General features: G+C 44.0%; 1 protein-coding gene across 1 annotated transcript; it reads right to left on the reverse strand.

Annotated features, from left to right (window-relative positions):
* Positions 1–483: 483 nt before the first annotated feature.
* Positions 484–24,222, reverse strand: LOC139629075 (sickle tail protein-like). The gene is made up of 2 exons (XM_071491438.1): positions 23,438–24,222; positions 484–725 (listed from the first exon to the last, which is right to left on the reverse strand). The coding sequence occupies exons 1-2, from the start codon at positions 23,715–23,717 to the stop codon at positions 511–513; spliced, it is 495 nt and encodes a 164-aa protein (XP_071347539.1). The 5' UTR covers positions 23,718–24,222; the 3' UTR covers positions 484–510.
* Positions 24,223–25,524: the final 1,302 nt, after the last annotated feature.

A 25,524-nucleotide genomic window follows, 5' to 3' on the forward strand; every position in this document is an offset into this window, starting at 1 on the left:
CTCTGAAATGTAGTGAAGTTGAAGTGTTACATAAAATGGAAATACACTCACATACATCTCAAAATTGTATTTAATTTAATTATTTGTTTCAGACCATGTGAGATTTACAGAATTGGCACAATTAGCCCCAGAGTGATGGGAGTTCCCTTCAACCGGCCCATTAACGGCAAAGTAAATTCAGAGGCAGATTTTCAGAGAAAAGCAGAAAAACCCTTTTCTCTACCTCAACCCTTTTTCCACATTTCTTTCTCTGGAAACACCAAAACCACGTAGACGTGTGCAGGACGGTCTTGTGGCAGTGATGGTGTAATCATTTTATCATTTTGGTGATATGAGGCAAACTTTTTTATTAAATGGCAGTAATTCGAGAGGTGTGCTCTGCCACTTCAGCCTTCTGTCTGTGTGAGCTGAGCTCAGTGCCAGACCAGTGACCAGTGACAGACAGCCCCCCACCCCCGATGTTAAATCTTTATTTGTGGAGAAAAAGACACCATAGGACATTGTTTTTGCTCAGCACTCCACTAGCACAGCTTCAAATCTCACCTGTTCCCCCACGTGGTCCTGGTGTCCCATGATAATGGCAACATGGTGAGGATACTTCTGCCTCAGGTGGTCCAGGAACACCTCCTTCTTTCTCTCCACCTCCGATTGATTCCTGTCTCTGCTAGTGCTCCTGTCCACAGCAGAAGAAGAAGAGGAGACTCTGGACAAGGAGGTTCCTGGATCTGAGTGGATGAGAAAGGAAAGGAGAGAGGAAACAAGGTGGGAGTACAGAGAAAAGGAGAAGGAAGAAGGAATATAGGACAGAAGAGGATGAAATTAAATTCTTACTCTGAAGGTACAATTTTTCCTCATTGAGTCTCAGTTCAGTTCAAACTGCACATCAGCTCTAGAGGAGGAACGAGAGGCTGACAGTCCTGTGATTCTCTACTGTCCTCTCATCAGAACCAAACTCCTGCCTGCCGTTTTCATTTGATACAGTGCATGGAAAATAAAGCTTGATTACATGGCTGTGGCCCCTGGGAGCCCAGGCCTGTTTTTATCTTTATCAAAATAAGTTTGGACTTTAATTGACTGATTGTCTGCACTGTCAGTGTTTTAACACATTTTTCCTTATTTAGCTAATTGTTTAATTATATTTCGCAGCCTTCTTAATAGATAATCTCAGAGCTTCAGTTATGTCCAACCATGATCTTCGAGCAGATCAGTGATGTTTCCCTCATGTACAGTCACAGTCAACAGAAACTAGTGAATCCTTTTATTTGACAAACATCCTCTCTCTAATGTCTAGTGTGTCTGTGTGTATCTGTGTGTGTCAAATGATACAGGATGACAATGACTTGTCAGCTATCAGTGTCCAGGTGTTTCCTGTGTCTCCAGAGGGACCCGTGTGAAGTCTGATAAATGTCTGAAGACTACAGGTCTGAAGAAATCTGGGGGTGTGAGGAGGTGATCTGACCACCTCTGAAGCCTGCCTGCCAGTGTGTGTGTTTGTGTGACCTTGACCTTTGACCTTGTCCAGGTGAATGTTTTTACCAATTTGAAGAAATTCCCTCAAGGTGTTACGGTGATATTATGTTCACAAAGCCATAATCATGTTTTGTGAGGTGACTGTGACCTTGACCTATGACATTTGACCACCAAAGACTAATCAGTTCACCCCTCAGTCCAAGTGAGTGTCTCTGCCAGTGAGATGGCAATTTTTATGAGTAAGGGATGGCAGTCCTGGAGGGTGGGGGCCACAACTGCAAAGGTGGTTGGTTTAAAACCGAGATCTCGGGACAGCAAGAAGGCGCTGGTCAGTTCACCTCAGTGATCTCACTGTGGTCAGTGGAGACAGTAGCTAAGAGATTTGAGATTGGGCCAGTCCATGTAGTGCTTTATAAATAATAATAAGAATTTTAAAATCAATTTGGTGCTCTATGGATAACCAGTGTAGACTTGTTAGGTGTCTGACCTACACCTATGCTTCAAAAGTATTGAACTTACCAATATCCACAAGGCAGTAGTTAAACTTTTTAGAAGAAACAGCAGCTAGGCCTCCTCCTCAACCAGAAATCCTGGGCACCCTGATAAAGCCACAGTTTGTGGGACACAATTCAATCAAGACAGTGCTGTCTCCACATTTCATCCAAATTTCAGTAATAAACAAAGTCCAGATCATGAGTTGCATGGAAGGCCCTCAGGATAAAAGTGTTATGATTCACTGACCAAAGGTTGCTAAGATTTGTTGTAGATTTGAGAACAGGGACACATTTCTTTGGTCTGAAGTTCGTGATGACGGGAATCAGTGAACCAGGATCTGAATAACCAGAACATAACTAGAACAGGTAAAAGTGATGCTGAATGAGTTAAAGCCTGACAGGAGCAGTTTGTTTTAGCCTCAGTCTTTGGATGGTTCACCTGCTGACCCCAGAATAAAGAGCATAATAATAGTGGAGGAGATAAAAGCTGGGATGACCTTTCCTAAAGGGTTAAATATATCAGTTAGACAAAACAAGACTGTCTCACCTGACTGTGAGAAGGACACATACCGTTCATTTAGAAAGTCTTTAGACCCTTCTCTGTCTCGCATGTTGATATGTAGTGTAACTCTGGCTACTCATAGTATTAACTATAAACTTAGTCCCTACTAAATCAATTATCATTTCAGGTCATGGGCAGAGCACAACACGGGGACAGCTTCATCTTGCTTACTTGACCCACTTTTCCAACACAGGACAACAGAACACTGACTACTTTCACCTCACGGCCTCACATCATATCACTCTGCCAATCTTAACTGACTTTACAGGCAAAGTGGATAATGTAGGTCCAAATCTTAACCAAGGAACAGAATGTATGATACACAGTATGTAGGGTATGTCAGGGAGAAGAGACGAGACCAGGACCCTGATGGTCTCTGAGCTCCAGAGATCCTGTGCCCAGGTTTCTTCCAGACCTGACTCAGAGACCAAACAGTTCAGTCCTGGTTTCATCAGACCAGAGAATCTGGTTTCTCTCAGTCTCAGAGTCCTTTAGCTGCTTTAGCTGTCACTGAGGAGAGGCTTCGTTTGGACCCTCTGCCATAGAGCCCAGATCAGGCTGGTGCAGTGATGGTTGTTCTTCCACAGTGGAGAAAAAACAGCCATTGGTGCTGCCATACATCTGTGTCTCACAAATCAACATCCTAAAACTGTGGTTTAATCAGTAGCTCAGTCTAAATGCCAGTGATCCAGCCTGAAGGACAGCTGCTGCTCCAGCTGCTTTGACTGATGCCGTGCAGAGCTGTGTGGCATTTACATGACTGCAGGCTCTAACAAACACACACACACACACACACACACACAAACACAATAATAGCACAGTAATAAATGACCCCCTGAATTCACAGCAGAGGTGACTTATCCGTCCACACCTCACTGTCTCTGAGCTCGGTCGTGGATAAAAACACAGCATGGATGTAGAAGGTTGGGAGGAGGACTGTATATATATATATATATATACATAATTTGAATTATATAGAACACAGTGGTCCACTAGGGAGGACCTCGGCCAAAGAATCACTGTTAGTTTCTGTGACATAAGACATATTCCTATTTTAAGCCACATTTCAAGATACACTTTTTACACCTTGGTCGTTTTCAACTATATATTAAAACCAGATGAGGCTTTTAGTCACTGAGCAGCTGGATTTAAATTATCAGAGAAAACAGTCAGGCAAATGTTATGCAGCTCAGGTCGCATCCACTCATGGATGTCCATGCATCCACTCTGAAATCCCCTGTGTCTGCTGAAGAGTGTCAGTGAATCATTGATTTTAAGAGGAGGACAACTCTGCTGATTAACTGCCAATAATAACCAGTAAAGAGTGACAGAGAGAAGGGGATGGCAGGCCAGGACCCAAGCTTGGGGACTTGCCTGCTTGAGGGATTAGTGTCTACGCTGTGTGCAGCCTAACCACTCAGCTATCAGCTCACACCATTATTAGATTTAATCCACTGGTCTGTTTGTTAATGAGGGAAGGCCTCATCTGTTGATTACTCAGCTGCTGGTAAAAAGAAGATGTCAGCAAACAGCTTCAGTAGCTCCAGCTGCTGGCGTTTCTGCTCTGCCTCTAGGCCTTCGCAACTCCTCTAGTACAGGTCGTCAACAGCTTGCTTGGTCTCAGCAGACAATGTTGGGGGTAACAGAGGTGACATGGAGTCCTCATCCAAGTGCAGCTGGCCTCTCAGCTTAATGCATGATTGATGGAAAAGATGAAAAAGTTGCCCTTGGTTTGGATGACTGCAACCAGTGAAGTGGCTTAACTGGCTGGCCATAGAGCATTGTTTTGGCTGTCATGGTTAAGCTGATGATGCCTGAGACCAGCTTGTCAGTTCAAAAGATGAGAGGTAGAGTCTAGGTGCTTACGCTGCAGAGCTCCGCCTTTACACACAGCATTGATACCCCACCTTGGACACTACAACACAGGAGGAGCTTGCTCTCCAAGCCTATGTCTGGTGGCTTCAGCTGGAATGACTACAAGAGCAAAGGCTATGCACTTTGACGGCAGCCCTGACCAAAGTAGAGCAGGTTGAACACTGCAGACCACACCCACAGCACAAGGCACCGAATATGTTGGGTGGACTACAGTACGAGTGATGATAGAGAGGTGACCCGCCAAATCACCACCACACCCCCCCCCAATGACCACAATGTTGAACCAGGGGAACAGCCTGGCAGCCTACAGAGGATTGTTACTGATGTGGAGAGCCAGGCCACATTGAACGCTACTGCACTGTACCTTGACTGCAATCTGAATTGTACCTCATGCAGAGCCCTGGTGGACACTGGATCCACCATTTCTTTGGTTCGCCCGGGACTCTACTTGCTACAGGTGGCCCAAGACCGTGAGGTTGGAAGCCCTCCATGCTTTGCATAACCAAGCATGGAAAGGGAAAAATCTCTCAGGGTGACTGTTGCCAGCCACGTCATTGACCACCAGTTCTGGTTAGGCAACATACAAGATGCCTGCATTATTGTGCTGGTTCGCTGGCTGGGCGGGAAGGCACAGTGGATGTATCCAGAGCTACCCTTTACCTGGGTTCAGAGGCCCTGGCAGTCCACACCACCGGTGAAGAGGGGCTGCGACTTGCCACTGCATCGTTACCACCAGTCAGGGGTCCACTGTGTAGCCACCACCAGCCAGAGATTTCCTCCACTGTGTCACCGCCACCAGCCAGGGGGTCTATGGCATCGCCTCCACCACCTAGGGAATCCACTGCATCATCACCACTAGCCAAGGGCTCTCCATGTCATATCTGTCACCACTGCTGTCCGCTGAGACCAAGCAAGCTGTTCACAACCTGTGCCACAGGAGTTGTGAGGGCCTGGGAACAGAGCAAAGTACTAGCTGTGGGAGCTACTTGATCTGTTTGCTGACATCTTCACAGCCAAGGATGAGGACTGTGTACACACCCATCTGGTACAGCAGAACATTGACACCAGTGATGCAGGCCTCATCCACCTCCGCCACTGTTGCCTACCCTTTGCCAAGCAGGCTGTGGCTGAACATAAGAGAGAGATAGCAGAGGCGAGCATCATTGAGCCTTCTGAAGGTTCTTCCCTATTATAGCACCACTATAGGCCGCTTCATTACACCCTGATGGGGACCTTATTGTTGTACTGTTGAGCCCAACAACATAGCCTGTGGATGTGGAGTGTTCATTCTCAGCTGATTCTATAGGCAGTGATCTCCCACTGTTGGACAGTCAATCATCAGTCAGTCAGTCCTCAGTCAGTCAATCATCATTCAGTCATCAGTCAATCAATCATCAGTCAGTCAGTCATCAGTCAGTCAGTTAGTCAGTCCTCAGTCAGTCAACAGTCAGTCATCAGTCATTGGTCAGTCAATCAGTCATCAGTCAGTCATCATTCAGTAAATCATCAGTCAGTCATCAGTCATCATCAGTCAACAGTCAGCCTGTCATCACTCAGTCAGTCAGTCAATAGTCAGTCATCAGTCATCATTCAGTCAGTCAGTCAGTCAATCATCAGTTACTCATCAATCAATCATCATATAGTCAGTCACCAGTCAGTCAGTCAATCAATCAGCAGTCAATCATCAGTTACTCATCAATCAATCATCATATAGTCAGTCACCAGTCAGTCAGTCAGTCAATCAATCATCAGTCAGTCATCAGTCAGTTATCAGTCAATTATCAGTTAGTCAGTCAGTCAGTCATCAGTCATTTAGTCATTATAGTGAATATTAAACTACAGACATTTCCTAAGTCAGAGGTTCAAATTCATCATGGAAAAGTCCTGGGTTGTCAGGTAATGTATAGTAGAAGAAAGAATCTCCTAAAAAAAGGGCTTGCTTTTGAGATACCTCCACTCGAGGTAGAACAAAAGCACAACCATGTTTCTTTATATCTTTGATATGCATCTGATCTGCAATTTTACATATATCTCCAAGAATAATGGTCAGATGTCCACAGGCAGTTGATTGACACAAAGAAATAAAAAAATCACAAATATACCTGACTATTTTTGAAAATACATACCCTTAAACATACATTGTATATAGGTGTAAATTGAATAGATAATTAAAAACATAAAACATATGTATTTATATGCGTCTAATTTTAAAAATATGGTCAACAATCACCACAAAATGTCATAAACAATTACTAGAAGCTGATAGAAACAAGTTGTTTGACTATTCAGTTGACCCTCTGGTGTCACCAACCCCTAATAGACACCCTGCACCACCAGCACAGCAAAGTGAAAAATACAATCGAACCCGACTATATATTTTGAACAAACTTAACCCTTAAGCCTTAATTATTCCCACAAAAAATCTTTGGCTTGCATTGGTGTGCAAGCCAAAACCACTGTTTTGGAGGAAAACCACTGATAGCCCTCTTAATGGAGCCAGTGCTGACTTGACTGACTGATGATTGACTGACTGATGACTGATGATTCACTGCGTGTGACTCCAACAGTACATTCAGATCTGTGAACTGTCCCTTAGAGACTCTCTGGTCTCCAGGGTCCAGGTCCCGAATGCGTAGCTGGTTGCAGCCTGCCTCAATACACAGGGTTTGTAGGATGGCTGATGAAAAAACAGATTATGGTCTGAGCTGATGTGGTAGAGCTATAACAGTGTGAGCCTTCTTGATGTTTGCATATAACAGATCAAGAGTCTCATTTTCTCTTTGGGATAGTCAACATAATGAACATAGTCAGACAGGTGAGAGGGGAGGGGGACATGATTAAAAATCACCTGATATTGTGATGAATGATCTCTCAACAGTCTCATGAATGACATCACAGGCGACTGCAGGCTCTGCCCCTGGTTGAATGTAAATAATAATGGTGACCATGTGAGAAAGCTAAAGTCTAAGACTGACTGTCAACAGTTCAGTATCCTGACAGCAGATCTTCTCCTTCACAGTGATATGACCGGGGTTAAACCAGCAGAACCAGTCCTCCACCTTCATTCTTTCACTTCTCTGGAGTCTCTGTCACTGTCACTGCAGTGAAGCTGGTTACATCCACACAACGGTTGGAGTGTTTCCATTTAACCACCACCATTTAACCATTGACGAGGATAGATGGTAGAAAAGGCTTGTATCTCCATCTCCTAGCCTTCAGGTTAGCCTTAGATTAGCCCTGGCTCTGCATCCGTGGTACTACACCTTCAGCACCTTCAGCTCAGCCAGTATAGGATTTTGAACTCCATGATACCCTTCAACATCTATCTTGGAACAAATCAACTGTCCTTCCCATAGCTTTTGACTTCCAGTACAACCCAACTATTCCACTACAATCTGGTTTAATAATCAGATACCTGGGCATCAAGATTCCCACCAAGCTATCAGACCTGACACAGTTAAATCACATTCCCCTACTTAAAAAAATAGAGGACGACTTCACTCGGTGGAGTACTCTGCCCATATCACTTATGGGAAGAGTAGCAACAATCAAAATGATGATCTTGCCAAAAATCAACTACATTTTCTCAATGGTCCCGACTCATCCTCTTAAGGCTTGGTTCAAATCACTGGATTCCATAATCTCCAAATTTTAATGGAAATCTAAGACACCGCAATAAGCCCTAAAACCTTTACAAAAATCCCCAAATCAGGGTGGTCTGGAGTTTGGATTTTCCAAATTTCTACAATTACTTACACTCGCCAATAGACTACAATATATCCTAAAATGGACTACACAAATTTGATTTGATCAAATGGGGGGGCATGTCTCACCTGCCCTTGTTGCTCCCCTGTACCACACACTACATTCCACATGACACTAGGGCTTTGAGGGGCAGTGCGGGGACAGGGCACATTAGATATCACACGACACTCGGGCCTTTGGGGGTGGGATAGGGCAGGTAAGACTCTGACGTCTACCAGCAGTGGAGCATCCATGCCCCTTTCACTTCCCCAATTTTAATACACCTTAGTCATCCACACTGTTTACAACTGTTGGGGGTAGGGAGGGGTGGGTAGGACTCAATCACCTACTAGCGCTGGGGCAACCATGGCCTGACTGCTTACCCAATTTTAATGCATCATAGTCACCAACACACTCAACTCACTCACTCACACATGCACACCCACACACGCCCTACCGGAGAATTTGGGGGATTGGGTTTGGGGCTGGGGTCTGCCCTGTTTGGGGGGGGGGGGGGGGGGGGGGGGGGGGGGGGGGGCTGGGGGTTGGGGCCTCTCCGGTGTGTGGAGGGCTCTCCGCTGGGGGTGTGGGCAGGCCTTCAGGTGCTGTGTGGGCTCGACTTGCGCTGGGGTTGGTTGTCGTGGGCTGGCTGGGGGGCTTCCTGTTTGCTCTTCCTCTACGTGTATTCCCTCGTGGGCCAACCTTTTGGTTTGGCATGTGGCTGTTGTGGGGACATGCTGCCTCGGGTCCTCTGGCCCTGGGGGGCGGCTGGGGGCCTTGGTGGCCTGGTTTCCAGCTGCTTGTGCCTTTGGTCTGGGAGGGCAGTGCTACTGTGGTTCCCACATCAACTACCCACCACATCCAATGACAAATCGTTACACACTTACGCATGCATACACACATGAACGCATACACATACGTACACACACACACCTACCCCTCCCCTCATACACACACGCACACACACACACACACAGAGCGTCTAAGGATTAATGACTAGAGAGCGTCTATAAATGTGGATATGATTAGTTATTGTTAATGTTACTGTGGTTGTTTTGCTGTTATTGTTGTTGGTCTTGTAGTTATTTTTCACTGTCTCTCCACCCCCTTTTTTCTTTTTCTCTATATTCTCTCTGTTTTCCTCTTCCTGTCTACTCTCATTCCTGATGTGGCCCTGTTGTCTTGATAAAGTTAAAATATGCAGCAGGAAGAGTATCCCTTACTCCTCCTTTGCAGATTAAATCTGCCCCAACAACACAAAGCATCTGGACCACTCATACTGCTTGCCTATGGTACAGGAACAGGACACACACAAAAAAAAAAGCATCAGTGCAGTTTGAATTATTAAGTATACAACAATGACAACTGCACTGTCACATTATTACATGATAACTTAGCTCAGACTGCTTCCTCTCGTGGGCAACAGTGACCTTTCATAAAGAGAACCTCCAGCTCTGTTTGATCCTCCCTGCTTTGTTTCATACACTCAGACTTCTCATGAGCACGTTCTCACATTCAGTACTTTTCTGTAAAGGTCAAACAGTGAGATCTTGTCTGCATGTTGACCCTGCAGCCTAACATGTCCTCAGCTTCCTCAACTGCTGAGCACAAACTATTCAAAGTACGAGAAATCATAATGTTGACGTCATCCTCAATATAATAGTCAAAGAGACAGAGGAAACAAACATAGAGCAGTGTGCCATCTGCCATCTTTGATACCACAGATATCAATGTCCTCTGTTGTCCTCAACAGTCCTGCAGTCCAAATCCAGTCAGTATCTCTACTGATCTTGTTTTAGTCACAAGTGAATGTTTCCTGTAGCATCTCATACCTGGGGAATCTACAGGAAGTTCAATGAAGAAAGACTTCATTTGTGTTAACGAAAAGCTTTTATTGCTAACAGAGGAAAAGTTAGAGATATGACGTGCACTGAAATGACAGCTGACAGCAGGAGAGGAGAACAGATTTTAAAGTATGACAAGGACAATGTGATTTGCTGCTTAAGATTGTGGTGAGATCTGATTTGTTGCCGAACACTTGAAGTCAGGAGATTACATGTAGAGGGGTGAGACAGGGATAAAACGAGAGTCCTCCTGATTGAATTTATGCTAAGCTTTATTACTCACATTGAGGTCCAAAGGTGAGACCACCAGACAAGATACTTCTAATTTGCTTTTATTTTAAATGTAACACAACATTTTTTATTGTAAATGAAAATCACTGAAAAGTTGAATCTTTGAAAAATGTACATGACTTTCAGATTAGCTGAGTATTTGGCTCGTCCCCCTTTTGCTTTAATGACAACATGAATTTAAGTTGCAGGGATCCTGATGTTCTCCCACCATGACCTGACAAAGATCCACAGAGCTTCTTGTGGTGTCAGAGTGCTCGGCTTTCTCAGTCTTCAGGTGTCTTCATAAATATTCAGCTGGCTAAGGTCAGGTGACTGTGAAGGAAAGTCCATGACAGTCTGGACTCCTAGTCTTCTTTGATCTTCAGGTAGTTCGTCAAAGCTTTGAGGGGTGTCTGGGTCATGACCCTGCTGCAAAATCCTGCAAAAGCAGAGGGTGGAGCATGTCTCTGATGGATGGAATGGTGCTTCTCCTTGGTCAGGGTGGAATCAGCTCAGTGTAGGTATCAAACCCCCAGACCTGAATCTGCCCCCCACCAGGTTTCACTGTATCATGGTCCCTCCTGTTTGTCTCCTCACATACGTGAGGGTACTTCTGTAACTGTTAATCATCTCACACTGGGATTCATCAGTGAACAGGACTTTATCCAGTCATCCACTGTTTCAAATACTGTTGGTATTTCTGAGCCTAATGAAAATATTATTATTATTATTATTATTATTATTATTATTATTATTATTATTATTATTATTATTATTATTATTATTTTACATCTTACCCTGGAACCCTGATGTGACTCTGAGAAAGATCCTCTTTCCTTAGACAAACAATTTGTCTTCTGACACTTTCACTTTGTTCTGATGCCATTTTTGCTCCTCATACTGTGGTCAGAGACTCTGGGTAAAGACTGTAGAGATGGTGGAGAAGAGGAGGAGGAGTAGAAGAGATGAAGGTGACAAAGAATAATGATTTTATATTTCTTTACTGTCATTATTTCTTTTCTGCTCTCTTTTAATTTTCTCCACCACCATCTCTCTCTCTCTCTCTCTCTCTTTGTCAGAGTTTTTCTCTCATTAGTTCTGTATTTTTCTTTTTCTTTCTTGTTTTACCTGGTGATTTTGTTTGTCACTTGTTTCACTGTAGTGTGGTGACAAGGTTTTTTTTTTTTTTTGGGGGGGGGGCAGCTGGTTTCTATGAGGAAACTGAATATGCTGTTTTCTTCCTTCCTCACTGGTCTGCCAAAGGTGTCGGCAGGGACAAACAAACAGCTGGAGGCCGACATCTCCCCACAGGAACTTTTGGAGGTGCTGCAGAGCCTAAAACCTGGGAAATCTCCTGGTCTGGATGGTCTGCTCGCAGATTTCTACAAGGCTTTCTGGTCAGTGATTGGTGAGGACCTGCTCAGCATCCTCAGGGACAGACTGCTGAAGGGCCGGTTGCTCCTGAGTTGCAGGAGAGCGGTCCTCACCCTCCTGCCAAAAAAAGGGGACCTGCAGAACCTGAGAAACTGGCGACCAGTAGCCCTCCTCTGTATTGACTACAAACTCCTCTCCAAGGTCTTAGCCAACAGGTTGAGGAAAGTGATGGAGCAGGTCTTTAACCCGAGAACACTAACGTCGGGTGATTTTCACCCACACGATTCTTGTCATGTGATTTTCATTGTGTTGCTGCTGTCTGAGTTGCATGGGTCCTTGGGTAGCTTCAGGCTGCTCATGGATGTCATTAATGGTATGTTTGTTTCCCTCCTCCCATCTATGGTTTTTTCAAGAGGCATGCGTTCAGGTGATTTTCACCTGACGTTAGTTACTAATTTTAACGTTAGTGTTCTAGGGTTAATGTGGACCAGACTTACTTGTGTACCAGGCAGGCTGATAATATCTAATTCAGGACATTTTGGACCTCTCCAGTTCATAAGGAATAGAACTCGGTGTTATTTCCATAGACCAGCAAAAGGCATTAGATCGGGTTGCATATCTCTGGCAGACGCTGGAGGGTTTTGGGTTCAGCTCAGGTCTTATTGCTAAGATTCAGACCTTGTATGGAGACACTGAGAGTGTACTTAAAGTTAACGGCGTTTGGCTGCTCCTTTTAAAGTGCAGAGGGGGGTCAAGCAGGGCTGCCCTCTCTCAGGCATGCTCTACTCCCTGGCAATAGTGCCTATCCTGCAGAAACTAAGAACAGGTCTCACTGGTTTTAAACTCCCACATTTTAATTTGGCTTTTAAATTGTCTGTGTACGAACATAATGTGATTGTCGCTGTCAAAAACCAGGACAACATGAACTTTTTAATCAGCAGTGTCCAGAGTTTTGGTGAGATCTCCTCTGCCAAATTCAACTAGGGAAAAAGTGAAGCCCTGAGAGTGGGGGATGAGCTGCAGGAGGTTAGACTACTTGGTGGGCTCACCTGGAAAAAAGGAGGGTTCTAGTATCTTGGGGTTTACCAGGGAGACCAAGACACTGTGGGAAAGAACTGGGAACATGTTGTGGAGGGGAGGCTCAAAAGGTTGAAGTGAATTTTATCCAAAATGTATTTTAGAGGTCATGTTTTCATAATTAATAGGTAGCTTCCATATTGTGGCACCATCTGTCCTGTGTGACGCTCCTGTGACCCTGCTGGCTAAAGCCCAAGCCCTTATTGTGGACTGTTTCTGGGACTGCCTGCGCTGGGTTTCACAGAGTGTCTTCTTTCTTCCCAAAGAGGAAGGGTTCAGGGACTCATTCTCCTGGCCAGCAGGGGAGCTGCGTTCTGGCTACAGTTCATACAGAGGCTGCTGACTGGACCTACAGACCTGGTGTGAAGGACCACAGCCCATGCTGTCCTGGCTCATTGCGGGGGACTGGGACTGGAGAAATCCTTGTTTTTAATGGACCTGAGGAACCACAGACTTAGAGACCTTCCAGGATTTTAGAGTCTTTTTAAAATCTGGGGACTTTTTAAAAAAGAGAGACTGCAGTGCTGGAACTCGCTCTTCTGGATTTTAAAAGAACCTGTTGTGTTTGGGACTCATTTTAATGTGAGCCAGGCCGTGGGACCTTCTGTTTCAGAGAAGTTCCTGGCTGCTAACGTCACCACTCTGGGACACGTGTTGGACCTGCGTGGACCACACATGGACAATGCTGCTGCTCTTTGCTTTGCTGTCGGGGTCTCCTCAGTGAGGCTCATCAGAAACATGCTGAAAGTCTGGATGGACCAGCTCTCCTCAAAAGAACGCTCCGTCATGGTGTCCCAGTCTGAGGGTCTCTTGAGGTCCACAGACCTTTTCCCTGTAGAGAGCCTGTTCGTGGACTTTAAAGACTGTCCTGGCTGGTTTCTAGAGCACGGTGTATCAGGACCCATACGTCTCTCTGACACAGGAGGGAAAATGATGTACAAACTCCTGGTCAGGGTGATTAACAAAGACAAACTGAAGGGTCAGGCTGTCACACCACACACCTGATCCACTCGGGTCTAGGTCCAGATGTGGGCCCCTCATGGAGAACACTGTACAACCGTTAACTAAAAGGGTTGGAGACTTACAGTGGAGTGTTCTACATGGAGTTGTTACTGTCAATGCCTTTGCGTGTGTTTTAATTCCAGGTGTAGATGAAAGGTGTCCATTCTGCTCCATCAAAGAAACTGTGTTTCACTGTTTCCTGGACTGCAGCAGGCTGCAGGGTATGTTCCTGCTGCTACAGAGGCTGTTTAATCTGTAGGCAGAGGTTTTTAATACACACATCCTTGGCTGCAAATACAGGCAGAAAGACAAACACAAATGTCAACTGTTAAACTTCCTTCTGGGTCAGGCCAAGATGGCTGTTCATCAGGTTAAACATTGACTTTAACTACTACAGCATGATGAAGGATGTAGAGTCATTTCAGAGGGTCTGGTGTGTGAATGAGGTTCTGTGTTCTGTTCAAGAAGAGAAGCTGCTCTTTGGACGGTTGTTGGTTTAGTGATTATGGGTGGGTGTGTGTCTGTGTACGTGGGTGGGGGAGGGTGTGTGTGTGTGGGTGAATGTGTAACCCTAATTTCTGTTAGATATGTAAATGTATGTATACATGTGTATATATATACTCCTCCCACCCTGGACACAAACTCTTTGTGACACTCCCCTCTGGCAGGAGGCTGCGGTCCTTCAGGACCAAAACCTCTCGCCACAAAAATAGCTTCTTCCCATCTGCTATTAGCCTTATCAACAAGGCTAGAGAGCCCCACTGTTGCTGATCAATTGCACCAATCACCAGAAAAAATTCCTTGTATGTGAAAACATACTTGGCAATAAAACTGATTCTGATTCTGATTCTGATATATGTATGTGTGTGTAGGTAGGCCTATATGTATAGGTGTCTATATATATACATATATGTATATATATGTGTGTGTGTATGTGTATGTATTTGTATACATGCCTGTATAATAATATTATTTTTACCTTTTTTTTTTGAGTGTGACATTTTCTTTTTCCCCGTGTTGTGCTTTACGATTTAATTTTTTTGGTTAAAGAGAGTTGAAAAATCAAAAAATCTGTCTTTGTCTCTGTCCCCCTCTCTCTCTCTCTCTCTCTCTCTCCATGCACTCACTTCTCCCCCTGTTTTGTCCCTCGTTGACAAAGCAGATCTGATTGATCTAGTTCAGATGAAGCCTGGAGGTAAAACTCAGCTCTTCACTGTACTTGGCATCAGAGTGTGAATATTTGGCTCAAAATGTGAATCAGTCAGTCAGTCAGTCATTAATCAGTCAGTCAGTCAAACATCATTCAGTCAATAAGCCAGTTAGTCAGACAAGCATCATATTATCAGCTGATGACCCAGCTGTATTTTATAGTGAAAAAAAGTCACCAGTGTTTGATAATTTAATCTGAGATCATATTTCATATTTTCTCATTACATCCTCCATTACTACAGCTACAGCACAGTATTGCAGTATGTGTTATACAGAATAATATCCTCACCATATTTTTCCTGCTGTCAATAAATCTCATAAAATGACCAACAGTTTGTCTATCAACCATCTTTGTCCTATGGGTTCTTACTTCTGCTGTAGTGAATCTTCATAAGAAAAGATAAGATAAGATAGCCTTTATTAGTTCCACAGTGGGGAAATTCACAGTTTTACAGCAGCAAGTGGTAGTGCAGAGGACCGGAAAGCTGCAAGAAACTGCAATAACAAATATTTAGGAAAGATAAATAATAACAATATAACAATATACAAAATATATAGATACAAAAAATTACATATTTACAACAACAGTGGCAGTGTTTGTGGGATATTGCACAGATGCGTGAGGTTGTTATGATGGTGAGTGAGTAGTCAGTTTCTGGTGTGTGTGTGGTTACTGAGTACAGTGTTTGTTGTAAAGTCTGACAGCAGCTGGAAGGAAAGACTTGCAGTATCTCTCCTTCTCACACTGTGGGTGCAGCAGCCTGTCACTGTAGGAGCTGCTCAGTGCTATCAGAGTCTCCTGCATGGGGTGGGAGGTGTTCTCCAACAGGGATGATAGCTTCACCACCATTTTCCTGTCGCCCACTACCTCCACTGAGTCCAGGGGGCATCCCAGAACAGAGCTGGCCTTCCTGATCAGCCTGTTCAGTCTCCTTCTGTCAGCAGTGGAGATGCTGCCGCCCTAGCAGACCACACCATAAAGATGGCTGAAGCCACCACAGAGTCGTAAAAAATCTTCAGGAGTGCCCCTTGCACCCCAAAAGACCTGAGTCTCCGTAGCAGGTACAGCCTGCTCTTCCATACATAGTTTATTTAAAGAAATTGTAAGATGGCCTCCAGCTCGACCTCCCAAACAAGCCTGTCTGTTCTGCCTCTGCTAGCTTCCTGCTGGTTTGTCCCTATGGCCTCCAGGCCTTCCACTCAAGTTGCCCTGCCTGTCTCTCTAATATCAGACAGTTATAATAATATTTTTGTCTTTACTGAACTCAGTCATTAAACCTCCTCAGAGGAAACGGTTAGTGAACCTTAGATCTAATATCTGTTGAACCTGAAACCTGATCTTCACTAGCTGCTGATCAGACCTGCTCTATTTTTCAGGAGGAGGTCTAGACCAGTCTTCTGCTTCAGCTCAGGAGCTCAGTCTACAGCAGGTCTACTGGATCCAGGTCTGGACTCAGACTGGACCACTCCAGAAGGTGGATTTACTCTGATGTTCAGGGTCATCAGCAGCTTCTCCTGAGCTTCAGCAGGTGGACAGACACCCTGACATGATCCTGAAGAGACCTTGATAAACCATGATGTGGATCTGTCCAGGTCCAGATCCTGATTCTCCTCCACCTGCTCCACCTGTGGGAGGTGGTTTTATTTACACCACACATAAAGCTGCATGTTCTTCATAAGTTCAGCCTCAGTCTCATCAGAACACCATGTTTCAGTAGTGGTGAGTCAAACTTCAGGTCAGTGATGCAGCAGCTTCCTCTTTGGTCTCCAAGGTAACAGGACTCCAGGCTCCATGATGTGTGCTGGACTCATGAACAGATGTGAACCAGCTCCTTTTGATCATCTTGTTTTGAGCTGTTAGAGTCTCTCAGCTGGACTTAGCCCTCTTCTAGACCTGAACCTGAACCTGAACCTAGACCATGCAGAGACAGTTTCTCTGTGGACTGATAAAGATCTGAACTCCGATCAGCAGACCCGATCAGCTTCATAAGACCCGATCAGCTTCATAAGCATCTCTTCTTGATCTCCTGACATCTCTCTTTTTGAGTCATGGTTCAGCGGATCCTTCTTGTGAATCTGACCACAACATAACAATTCTCTCCATCAAAGAACAGACATGATTATCTGAAGACCAGGCTTGACAACGATTCACACCATACCCTAATTCCACCACACTGTCATAGAGATAATTGTACACAGCTGAACTACATGGACATAAGGAAGAAAAGAGGCTGTCACTGTTCATTGTTTTCAGGCTGATGCTGTTCAGAGGATCACAAAGAGTGACATGATTCCCTGTCATTAGAACACAGCACAGCACTTTTACATCTTTCTAACTGGATTGTGGATTAAATCTGGCATGTGGCCTGTTTTTATGGCATGATGTCGTCCATGATGTGTTCATAATACCATGACAGAACCATGGAACAAAGAGAGAGCTATTGGACAGAAATGAACTAGAAAGAAGAAAGTAGGCCATGTCACTCGTGTAGAAATGGCCTGAACCTTTCAGCTGTGCTGCAATTTCTCTGAGAGCATTCATATTTAGATTAATGTGTTGTCTGCTAAAATGTGTCTCTCATTAGTTGCAGTACAATGCCAGAGATTTGTCAAACTACTTCTATCATGTTTATTAATTGTGTCTGCAGTGACCACAGTGAAATCCACATAGCTTCTCCTGAACCTAAGGTTGTTGGAGTGCAGCCTCCTTTTAAAAATTAGGAACCAACATGCTGGTCTGCCCAACATCTCTAGGACAGCCTTCTTCTGCCTGCGTATTATTGTGAAAATCAGAAACTTCCTGTCTCTAAACAAAGCTGAAAAACTGGTTCATGCATTCGTTCCCTCTAGACTGAACTACTGTAATTCTGTATTATCAGGACGTCCTAATAACTCAATGAAAAGTCTCCAGCTGATCCAAAATGCTGCAGCTTCAGTCCTGACATCACATCTCTCCAGTATCAGCTTCATCACCTCCTATAAAATCCTCCTCCTCACCTACAGAGACATTAATATTCAGACACCAGGTTCCAGTGTCAACTGCATTTTCATAATGGTGAGACGCCCCTCCCACTGTGTTGGAGGTTGTCATGGCCCACCTCATCAGGTTGACATGAGAGGGTGGTATCATCTATTTTGTTTGCACATACAACACCTCCACAGCACACATGAAGCTTTCATGGCTGATTTCCACACCCCATTTCTTATTTGTCTCACCTTTAATTATAATAAATTGTTTGTCTTTAGCACAACATTTCCATGAGCTCCCGTCTTGTCACATTCACTGAGCCAGTCTGAGACAATGGCTAGTGTTGTTTGTGGTGATGTGTGCTTTTTGTTTACTTAGTTCTGGGAGGATGAGTGTAACCATACATAACCGTCTAATTAAACACTACAGCTTAAGACTGTGAGGAGTCAGGACCTGTTGATAGAGTTCCAGTTGTTGAGGAACTGGAGCAGGTAGTTTGTTTAGATGGAGGTTTATCTTGATCACACAAATCAGAAATAATCAGAGAGAATATTATAGTGTGTCACAGCGTCTTTCCTCATAAACAACATGACATAACGGCCCACACCTGCAGATACAATTCGCTACAGTTGACAAAGTCATCTTCAGGTAACAGGGTGAGGAACTGTGATGATTACTGTAGTACACACAGGCATCTGGACATTGTCTCTTCCACTAAAATCACTGAACATGAACAATTTGATGCCTCCGTCTTACCCCACAGTGACTGTTTAGGACCCAGAGTGTTCCATAGTCCTATTTTCTCATCTGGATGTAGCTTTAAATCTCCATCCTCATATAACCACTGACATGCTTTTGAAAGTGAAATCACTTTTCTCCTGTTTGCTGACACAGTCAGTTAAATTATTTGTATTAAAACAGAAATAATCACCGTGGTCATGGTCCAAACTAAGCAGTGGAAACTGTGTCATGAGTCTTATTTGCAGAGATCCACATGGAGCTTGAATGATCAAAAATATACTGTGAAGATGTTTGCAGACCAAGCAGCTGCACTGCAGCAGACTCTGACTGTAAGACAGAAGAATGGAAGGGAATATAGAAACATGATGACAGCGGTGTGTGGGGATGCAGAAAACGCTGCAGGGGTTAGTGCAGAATAGGAGCAGATAGGAGCGAGGACTGGATGGATGGAAAGACATCTAAGATGAAATCACACTGCTGCTGTCTGAACAGATCAGCGACTCAGAGAAGCAGAAACGGAGAGTGAGACCCTGCTGGGCTAAGTAAGTTAAAGAATGGAAACAGAGACTCAGAGATTTTTTTTCATTTTGTGCCTGTGAGCTTAACCCACAAATGCTCCAGTGGAGCTGCTTGGGTTGAACTGGTGTAGTATCTGAAGTTCTATAGGATATGTAACTTTATGGGTTTGGTATGTTTAGATAGGAGCTCCAGGTCAGAGGACACACTGGGAGATGGGTGCTTCTCTGTTTAGGAAAATGTGGCCTTTTTTGGTCTTAGGTCTAGGGGTTTTGGGAGATGACTGTCTCTCTGAATGAGGCCTTTTATGGTATGGATCATATACGTTGTCTTAGGTTCATGAAAACAACCAACCCATAACCAACCATACAGTTAGAGCAGTTATTCAGAGGAGATTCATATTGGCTTCGACTCCACTCTCAGGCAACCCAGGGTGCTTGATTTGATGCTGGACTTCTTTGTAATAAACCTTTTTATATACAAGCAAGACGGTGTCAGCGGAGTTTTCTTCATCATCATCACATCATCGCTGTTTAATAAACAACACTGGCATCCAGCTGCATGAACAGAACCTTCCTGAAAAACAGAAGCTGTCCTCCGGATAAATAAAAGGAAAAATACCCTGAGACATTACACAGTACTAAAGCAGGCAACAAAAAGTAGCTGCCAAGGCTCACTGGGGGGTGGGGGGGTCCTGAAAATCAATCAACTCCCCAAAATACTTCATGATAAGACAGAAAATGTTGGAACAGTGACTCTGAACCAAGCTAAAATGCCAGACAGTGCCTCTCCACAACTGACATCCTGGGGAAGATGCTCTCAGTGATCACTTTATTAGGAATACCTCCTCAGGTCTTCAGGTCCTGGATCCAGATGTTGAAACTTTCCTCTGAGACTCTGCTCCATGTTGACATGACTGCATCACATTCATGCTGCAGGTCTCCTGTTCTACCTCATCCCAAATGGGTCTGCTTGATCCAGGTCTGAGACTGAACTGGACTCAGTGTGATGTTGATGAAACCAGTTTGTGACATGGTGCATTATTCTACAGGAACTAGCCATTAGAAGATGGTGAACTGTGGCCATGAAGGATGAACATGGTCAACAACAACACTCAGACAGAATGAGACATTCAGACCAGGACTGATTGGTATTAAGGCCCAAAATGATCCCCACACCATCACACCACCACCACCAGGTGTATATCATGAATCTAATGAACCACACTGCTCTGTTCATTTTTCTGTATAAATATTTATGTTTGTGGTATATTTTTCAAACAGATGTTATTTAGATAAACTGATGGATTCAGAATCTAGATGGTCACTGTTTCACCTGAAACCATATCAGAACTTCATGAAGCCATATAGTAACAGCCCTAGGACAACATCTGTCACTGCTTTGATCCTGGATCAGAATCTCTGATGCATTCTGGGTTACTTAGCTATCGAAAGTCCACACAAGTCATGTCCTGACGTATCTTTAATAAACCAGGCAGGACAAGAACCCTTCTGGATTTGTGATCTGTACTGGGCTGGATAAAGACTTTGAACTGGATCAGTACTTGGGCTGTGACTGATAATGTTTTTAAAAAACAGAGAAGAACAGAGGAGGAGGAGAATAGAGGAGGAGGAGGTAATGTAGGAGGAGGAGGACATCTTCAACACGGATACGAGGAGGACAGAAGGAACCTGAAGCTGCAGGGAAAAGAGTCAGATTCAAACTGATCACAAAGACCTGTCTGAGTTTAACTCCTGCTCACACAGGAGACAGTGACTCCTGTGTGAGGAGGAGCTGTCTTTCAGCTGCTGTTGAATTTAAAATCAACCCACAATACAGACATGATTTTCAGAGTTGATGTTTGAACCTTCGTCCTGAGGATGTTTGTCAGCTGATCCTTGATCTGCTCAGATGTGATTTGATGACCCTGCGATTCATCACATCCCTTTGTTTTCAGTACGATTTTGACCGAACACAGCAGTGACATGTCCTGTAAGATAATTCCTCATCAAAAATGAGTTTTATTTCAGTTTGATGAGAGAGCTGTGTTGTTTAAACTCTACTGTGTGGAGGCCTCAGCTCTCCTCAGCCCTCCTCTTCCCTCCTCAGCTCTCCTCATCCCTCCCCAGTTCTCCTCAGCCTTCCTCAGCTCTCCTCAGCCCTCCTTAGCTCTCCTCAGCTCTCTAACCCTCCCTCCATCACATTTCATGTGAAGGACTGAGGTGAACACATGAATACTTCTGAGACATCAGCTCCTTTGTTTAATTTGTTTCTTCTCATAGAAAGCAATAGACACCAGGAGTTTCCTGTTGGATGGATGAAAATAATGAAGTCTCAATGTCAGCTGACTGGGACACAGACACTCTTAGACTTGACAAGAGAACTTTTCATCCTTTATCGCTGAAATGGGCAGTGATGAAGCTTGCTCACTCATCTGCATCCTCAGGCAGCTGAGATTGGGGGGGGGGGGGGGGGGGGGGGCTCTGTCGTGATCTGTTGTGTTTTAATTCAAGCATGAGTTCATCCTGATTCATACATGTAGTAAAGTATGAACATATGACTTACTCATGTAGCCTCATTATAAAGCATCTCAGAAAGGTCCTCTGAAAGAGAATGGTGTACTTATGCATACATACACAGACACACACAGACACACACACACACACACACAGGCTCTGTCTAATGGGAGCTTGGTCTTCAGTCTGTAAAAACTTGATCATCTGACTGATTAGAATTATTTCCTCTGAGAAACAACGAGGTGAAACTCAGCTGCTCGTGTGTATCTCAGTATTTCCTTTGTTAGAAATTGCATGACCTTGACAGGAAATGATGCTTGTGTATTGTGCAATCATGGAGTCATAGTGTGGGTTTGTAAGCTATAAACAAAGAATGGTACACTCTGGACAACAATTCTGAGTCTGGATCAGCAGAGTTTGGATCACCTGAGTCTGGATGACCTGAGTTTTGTTTCTTGTTAACTTGCCTGAACATTAGTTATTCCACCTGTACTTCACTTGCCTCTTCCCTGTGTGTCAACACTTCAGTCTCCACAACTGTCTAATTAAAACATTAAAGGTGAAGATTCAAACTTGTCATGAACATGTAACATCACTGTTTTGTGGGGCTGATGAAATTATGTGTGTCTGCTGAAAAACAGTCTGAGAAATGTTCCACTGCTCATACAGGTTTGATATAATTTTCAATTTAAAATAATTAGTGTGTTTCTGTTTCTAAACCATCTCTAACATCCCTCTGCTGGTTGAAAAATGAATCCTACCTTAAGAGCACTGTTCATCATGGAAAGTGAGAGGTACTGTTAAGATATTCCTGACACAATAAATACTCCCTGACACAATTACACCTTGTTCCTTATACAGCGCAACACAAAACAGTTTTGTCTGGGGAGCTGAGAGCCACTGAAATAGTGCAGGAGGCCCTTTGAATGGGATCAAAGACATTGCAGATACAGATCACCAACAAGCCATAGACAGATGGACATGAAACAGATAAACACAGGCTAAGAGACGTAGAAAAGTCAAAACAGTCCAAAAGTCCCTTTGAGGTCACCTAGAGGCTCCTTCTCAGTTATGTTACAATGGTTAATTTTGTATCACAGTGCTGTTATGTTATAATAGTTAATGTCATATCACAGTGTTAGGTTACAATGGTTAATACTGTACCACAGTGTTATGTTAAGTTACGAGGATTAATGTTGTATCACAGTTTTAGGTTACGATGGTTAATGTTGTGTCACAGTGTTATGTTAGCTTATGATGGTTAATTTTGTATCACAGTGTTATGTTGTGTTACGATGGTTAATGTTCTATCACAGTGTTAGGTTATGTTATGATGGCTAATGTTGTATGACAATGTAACGTTGGGGTTACGATGTTTAATGTTGTATCACAGTGTTAGGTTACAATGGTTAATGTCGTATCACAGTTTTATGTTATGACGGTTAATGTTGTATCACTGTCTTAAGTTACATTACAATGATAAATGTTGTATCACAGTGTTATGTTATAGTATGATGGTTACAGTTAGGTTACAATGGTAATGTTACGACGGTTAATGTTGTATCACTGTGTTAAGTTACATTATGATGGTTAATTAATTCATGTCTCTGTCACAGTATTATGTTACTTTATGATGGTTTATGTATCACAGTGTTATGTTAGGTTACAATGGTCAATGTTGTATGACAGTGTTAGGTTACGATGGTTAATGTTGGATTACTGTGTTATGTTTGGTTAACCATGATTATTCAGCGAGCCACAGAGAGGCACTTTACCTTTGTTGGAGTTACTTCCTGCATGCTCAGAGGGTTTGTCCTCCAGGGCTTGAGCTTGGGTCTGCCCATTCGATTTTTGCCCCAATCCAGCTGAGGAAGTGTGGCTCTGGCTCCGGGCTGGAATGGGTCTCTGCACCAGGTTCCCCTCACTGCCCGCCCTCATTAGCCTCTCTCCGATCCGCAACATGCATGAGCGATTACCCTGCAGCTCCCTTCTCAAGCTGGGGCTCTTAGACCCTGCTGAACTGGGTCGACCCAGATTGGAGGAGGGCTTGGACATCTTCCCTGCTGGGTTGAACAGAGCACTGGTTAGAGACTCCAGGGTTAGTCTGGGTTCCTCCTTTGCTAGTCCCTCTTTTTCCTTCAGCCCTGCTTTCTTCTTGTTTCAAGTCGCTCTCTCCTCCTACTGCTCTTCTTACTGTCTCTCTGGTTTTTTGTCTGCTTCTCTTCTTTCATTTATAGAGGACAAGAGTTAAAGATGGCCTTGACATTTCTCTTGGTTTTTGACCCAGTTATAGTTTTTGTCTTTGCAGTTGTCCTCTCCAGTCTCTCTCGTTGTCTGGACGTTCCTCTGAAATGTTTGCAATGATGTCCTACTTTTGTTGTCTCCTGTCCTGTTATCTCTGCTGTACTCCAGTTTTGTTATCAGTCTTTCCCTTCGTCCCTCACACTTCCACAGAAGTGATGCTGTGTCCAGCAGCAATCAGTGAGTTCAGGTTAGTTCTGTTTATTTTCTCTGTGTCTCTGTCAGCAGTGCTCTCCCTCTGTGAGCCTGCTCTGGGAGAGATGGCTGTCTTCCTACACTCTCTCCTTCTCTCTCTGTCCCTCTCTCTCCCACTCTCTCTCTTTCTCTCTCTACCCCCCCCTCCCATTTCTGTCTCTCTCTCTCCCTCCCTCCCTCCCTCTCTCTCTCTCTCTCGCTCTCTCTCTCTCTGAGTGAGTGGAGCATGCTGAGCATTGTCAGAGCGTTTGTGAGTGAAAACATTGAGGTTTTTCATCTTGGTGTAGTTGTGTTAAGTGTTGGTGCTGTGTCTTGTAGGGTTCTTTAGTTTTTAGGGGACTGTGTTTGTTTCTCTGGCCAGGCTTTTGTCTGACCAGTTGGCGTCTGATCCCATGGTGGTGAGTGGTGGCGACTTCTCTTGGTTGACGCGGAGTGTTTATCATTATTCTTTGTTCTTATTGCTCACTGTTGTTTTGTTGTTTTAAATGAACATTAGCCACTAGCATTTGCACATTCCATGTTGCTCTGCTGAATTGGAAACTTGCTATTGTTCTTTTATTTATTTTGGGTGTTCGGAATTTAGCTGTAGTATTTATACACTTTGGTGTCGCACATCCTCACTACCATGAGCGAGCTGGCAAACTCATTCCTTAACCGGTTGAATGACCAGTATCAGGCCCGACGAGTGTTAACTCGCCCGCCGTGTTACTGTGTGGTAAGGGAAGCGTTTGCTTGACCTCTCAGTGGCTGACAGAACCCTGTTGTTCAGGTTCTGCAGTTCTCTCTTTCTTTCTCTTCCTTTCCCCACTAACACACACACACACCTGCATATACACACAAACCGTTTTGTGCTTGGATAGCGTGGCAACAACCTGGATTAAGTCCACGCCATCTTTCCACTAAAAGCACGCAAGAGGTCATGCCCCATTTCCTTTGTCCCTCACGACCTTTGTTAAATCCCATGCCATTTTAGACTCCACCTACGTGGTTTTGGCCACCCTCTACACACCCGTGCACATACGTGCTCACACATGTGTACACACACACACGTACCCACGTACTTGTCCTATCACACACATACGGACAAACATACACGCATACACGTATTGCCTACCAATTCCCTTGATTGTTCAATATAGTGTTAGTTTTTTAACGTAGCTGTAGTAAGAGTTTATTGATTAAAGGTAATATTGATTGCCATTAATGTTACATTTGTTAATAATCCCTTCTTCTAATTTAAACAGTTGCTGTCTGTGATTATTTGTGCATGTTTGCAGTGATAACAGCTGGTTGGGACAGTCAGCGCTTGAAATTCAGCCTTCAGTGTTTGCTTTATAAATGTTAATATTTCAAATATTGACACTTA

This window comes from Trachinotus anak, unplaced genomic scaffold, assembly GCF_046630095.1.
Source record: "Trachinotus anak isolate AG129_WGS33_773 ecotype Australia unplaced genomic scaffold, CSIRO_AGI_Tana_v1 ptg000012l, whole genome shotgun sequence".
NCBI lineage: Eukaryota > Metazoa > Chordata > Actinopteri > Carangiformes > Carangidae > Trachinotus > Trachinotus anak.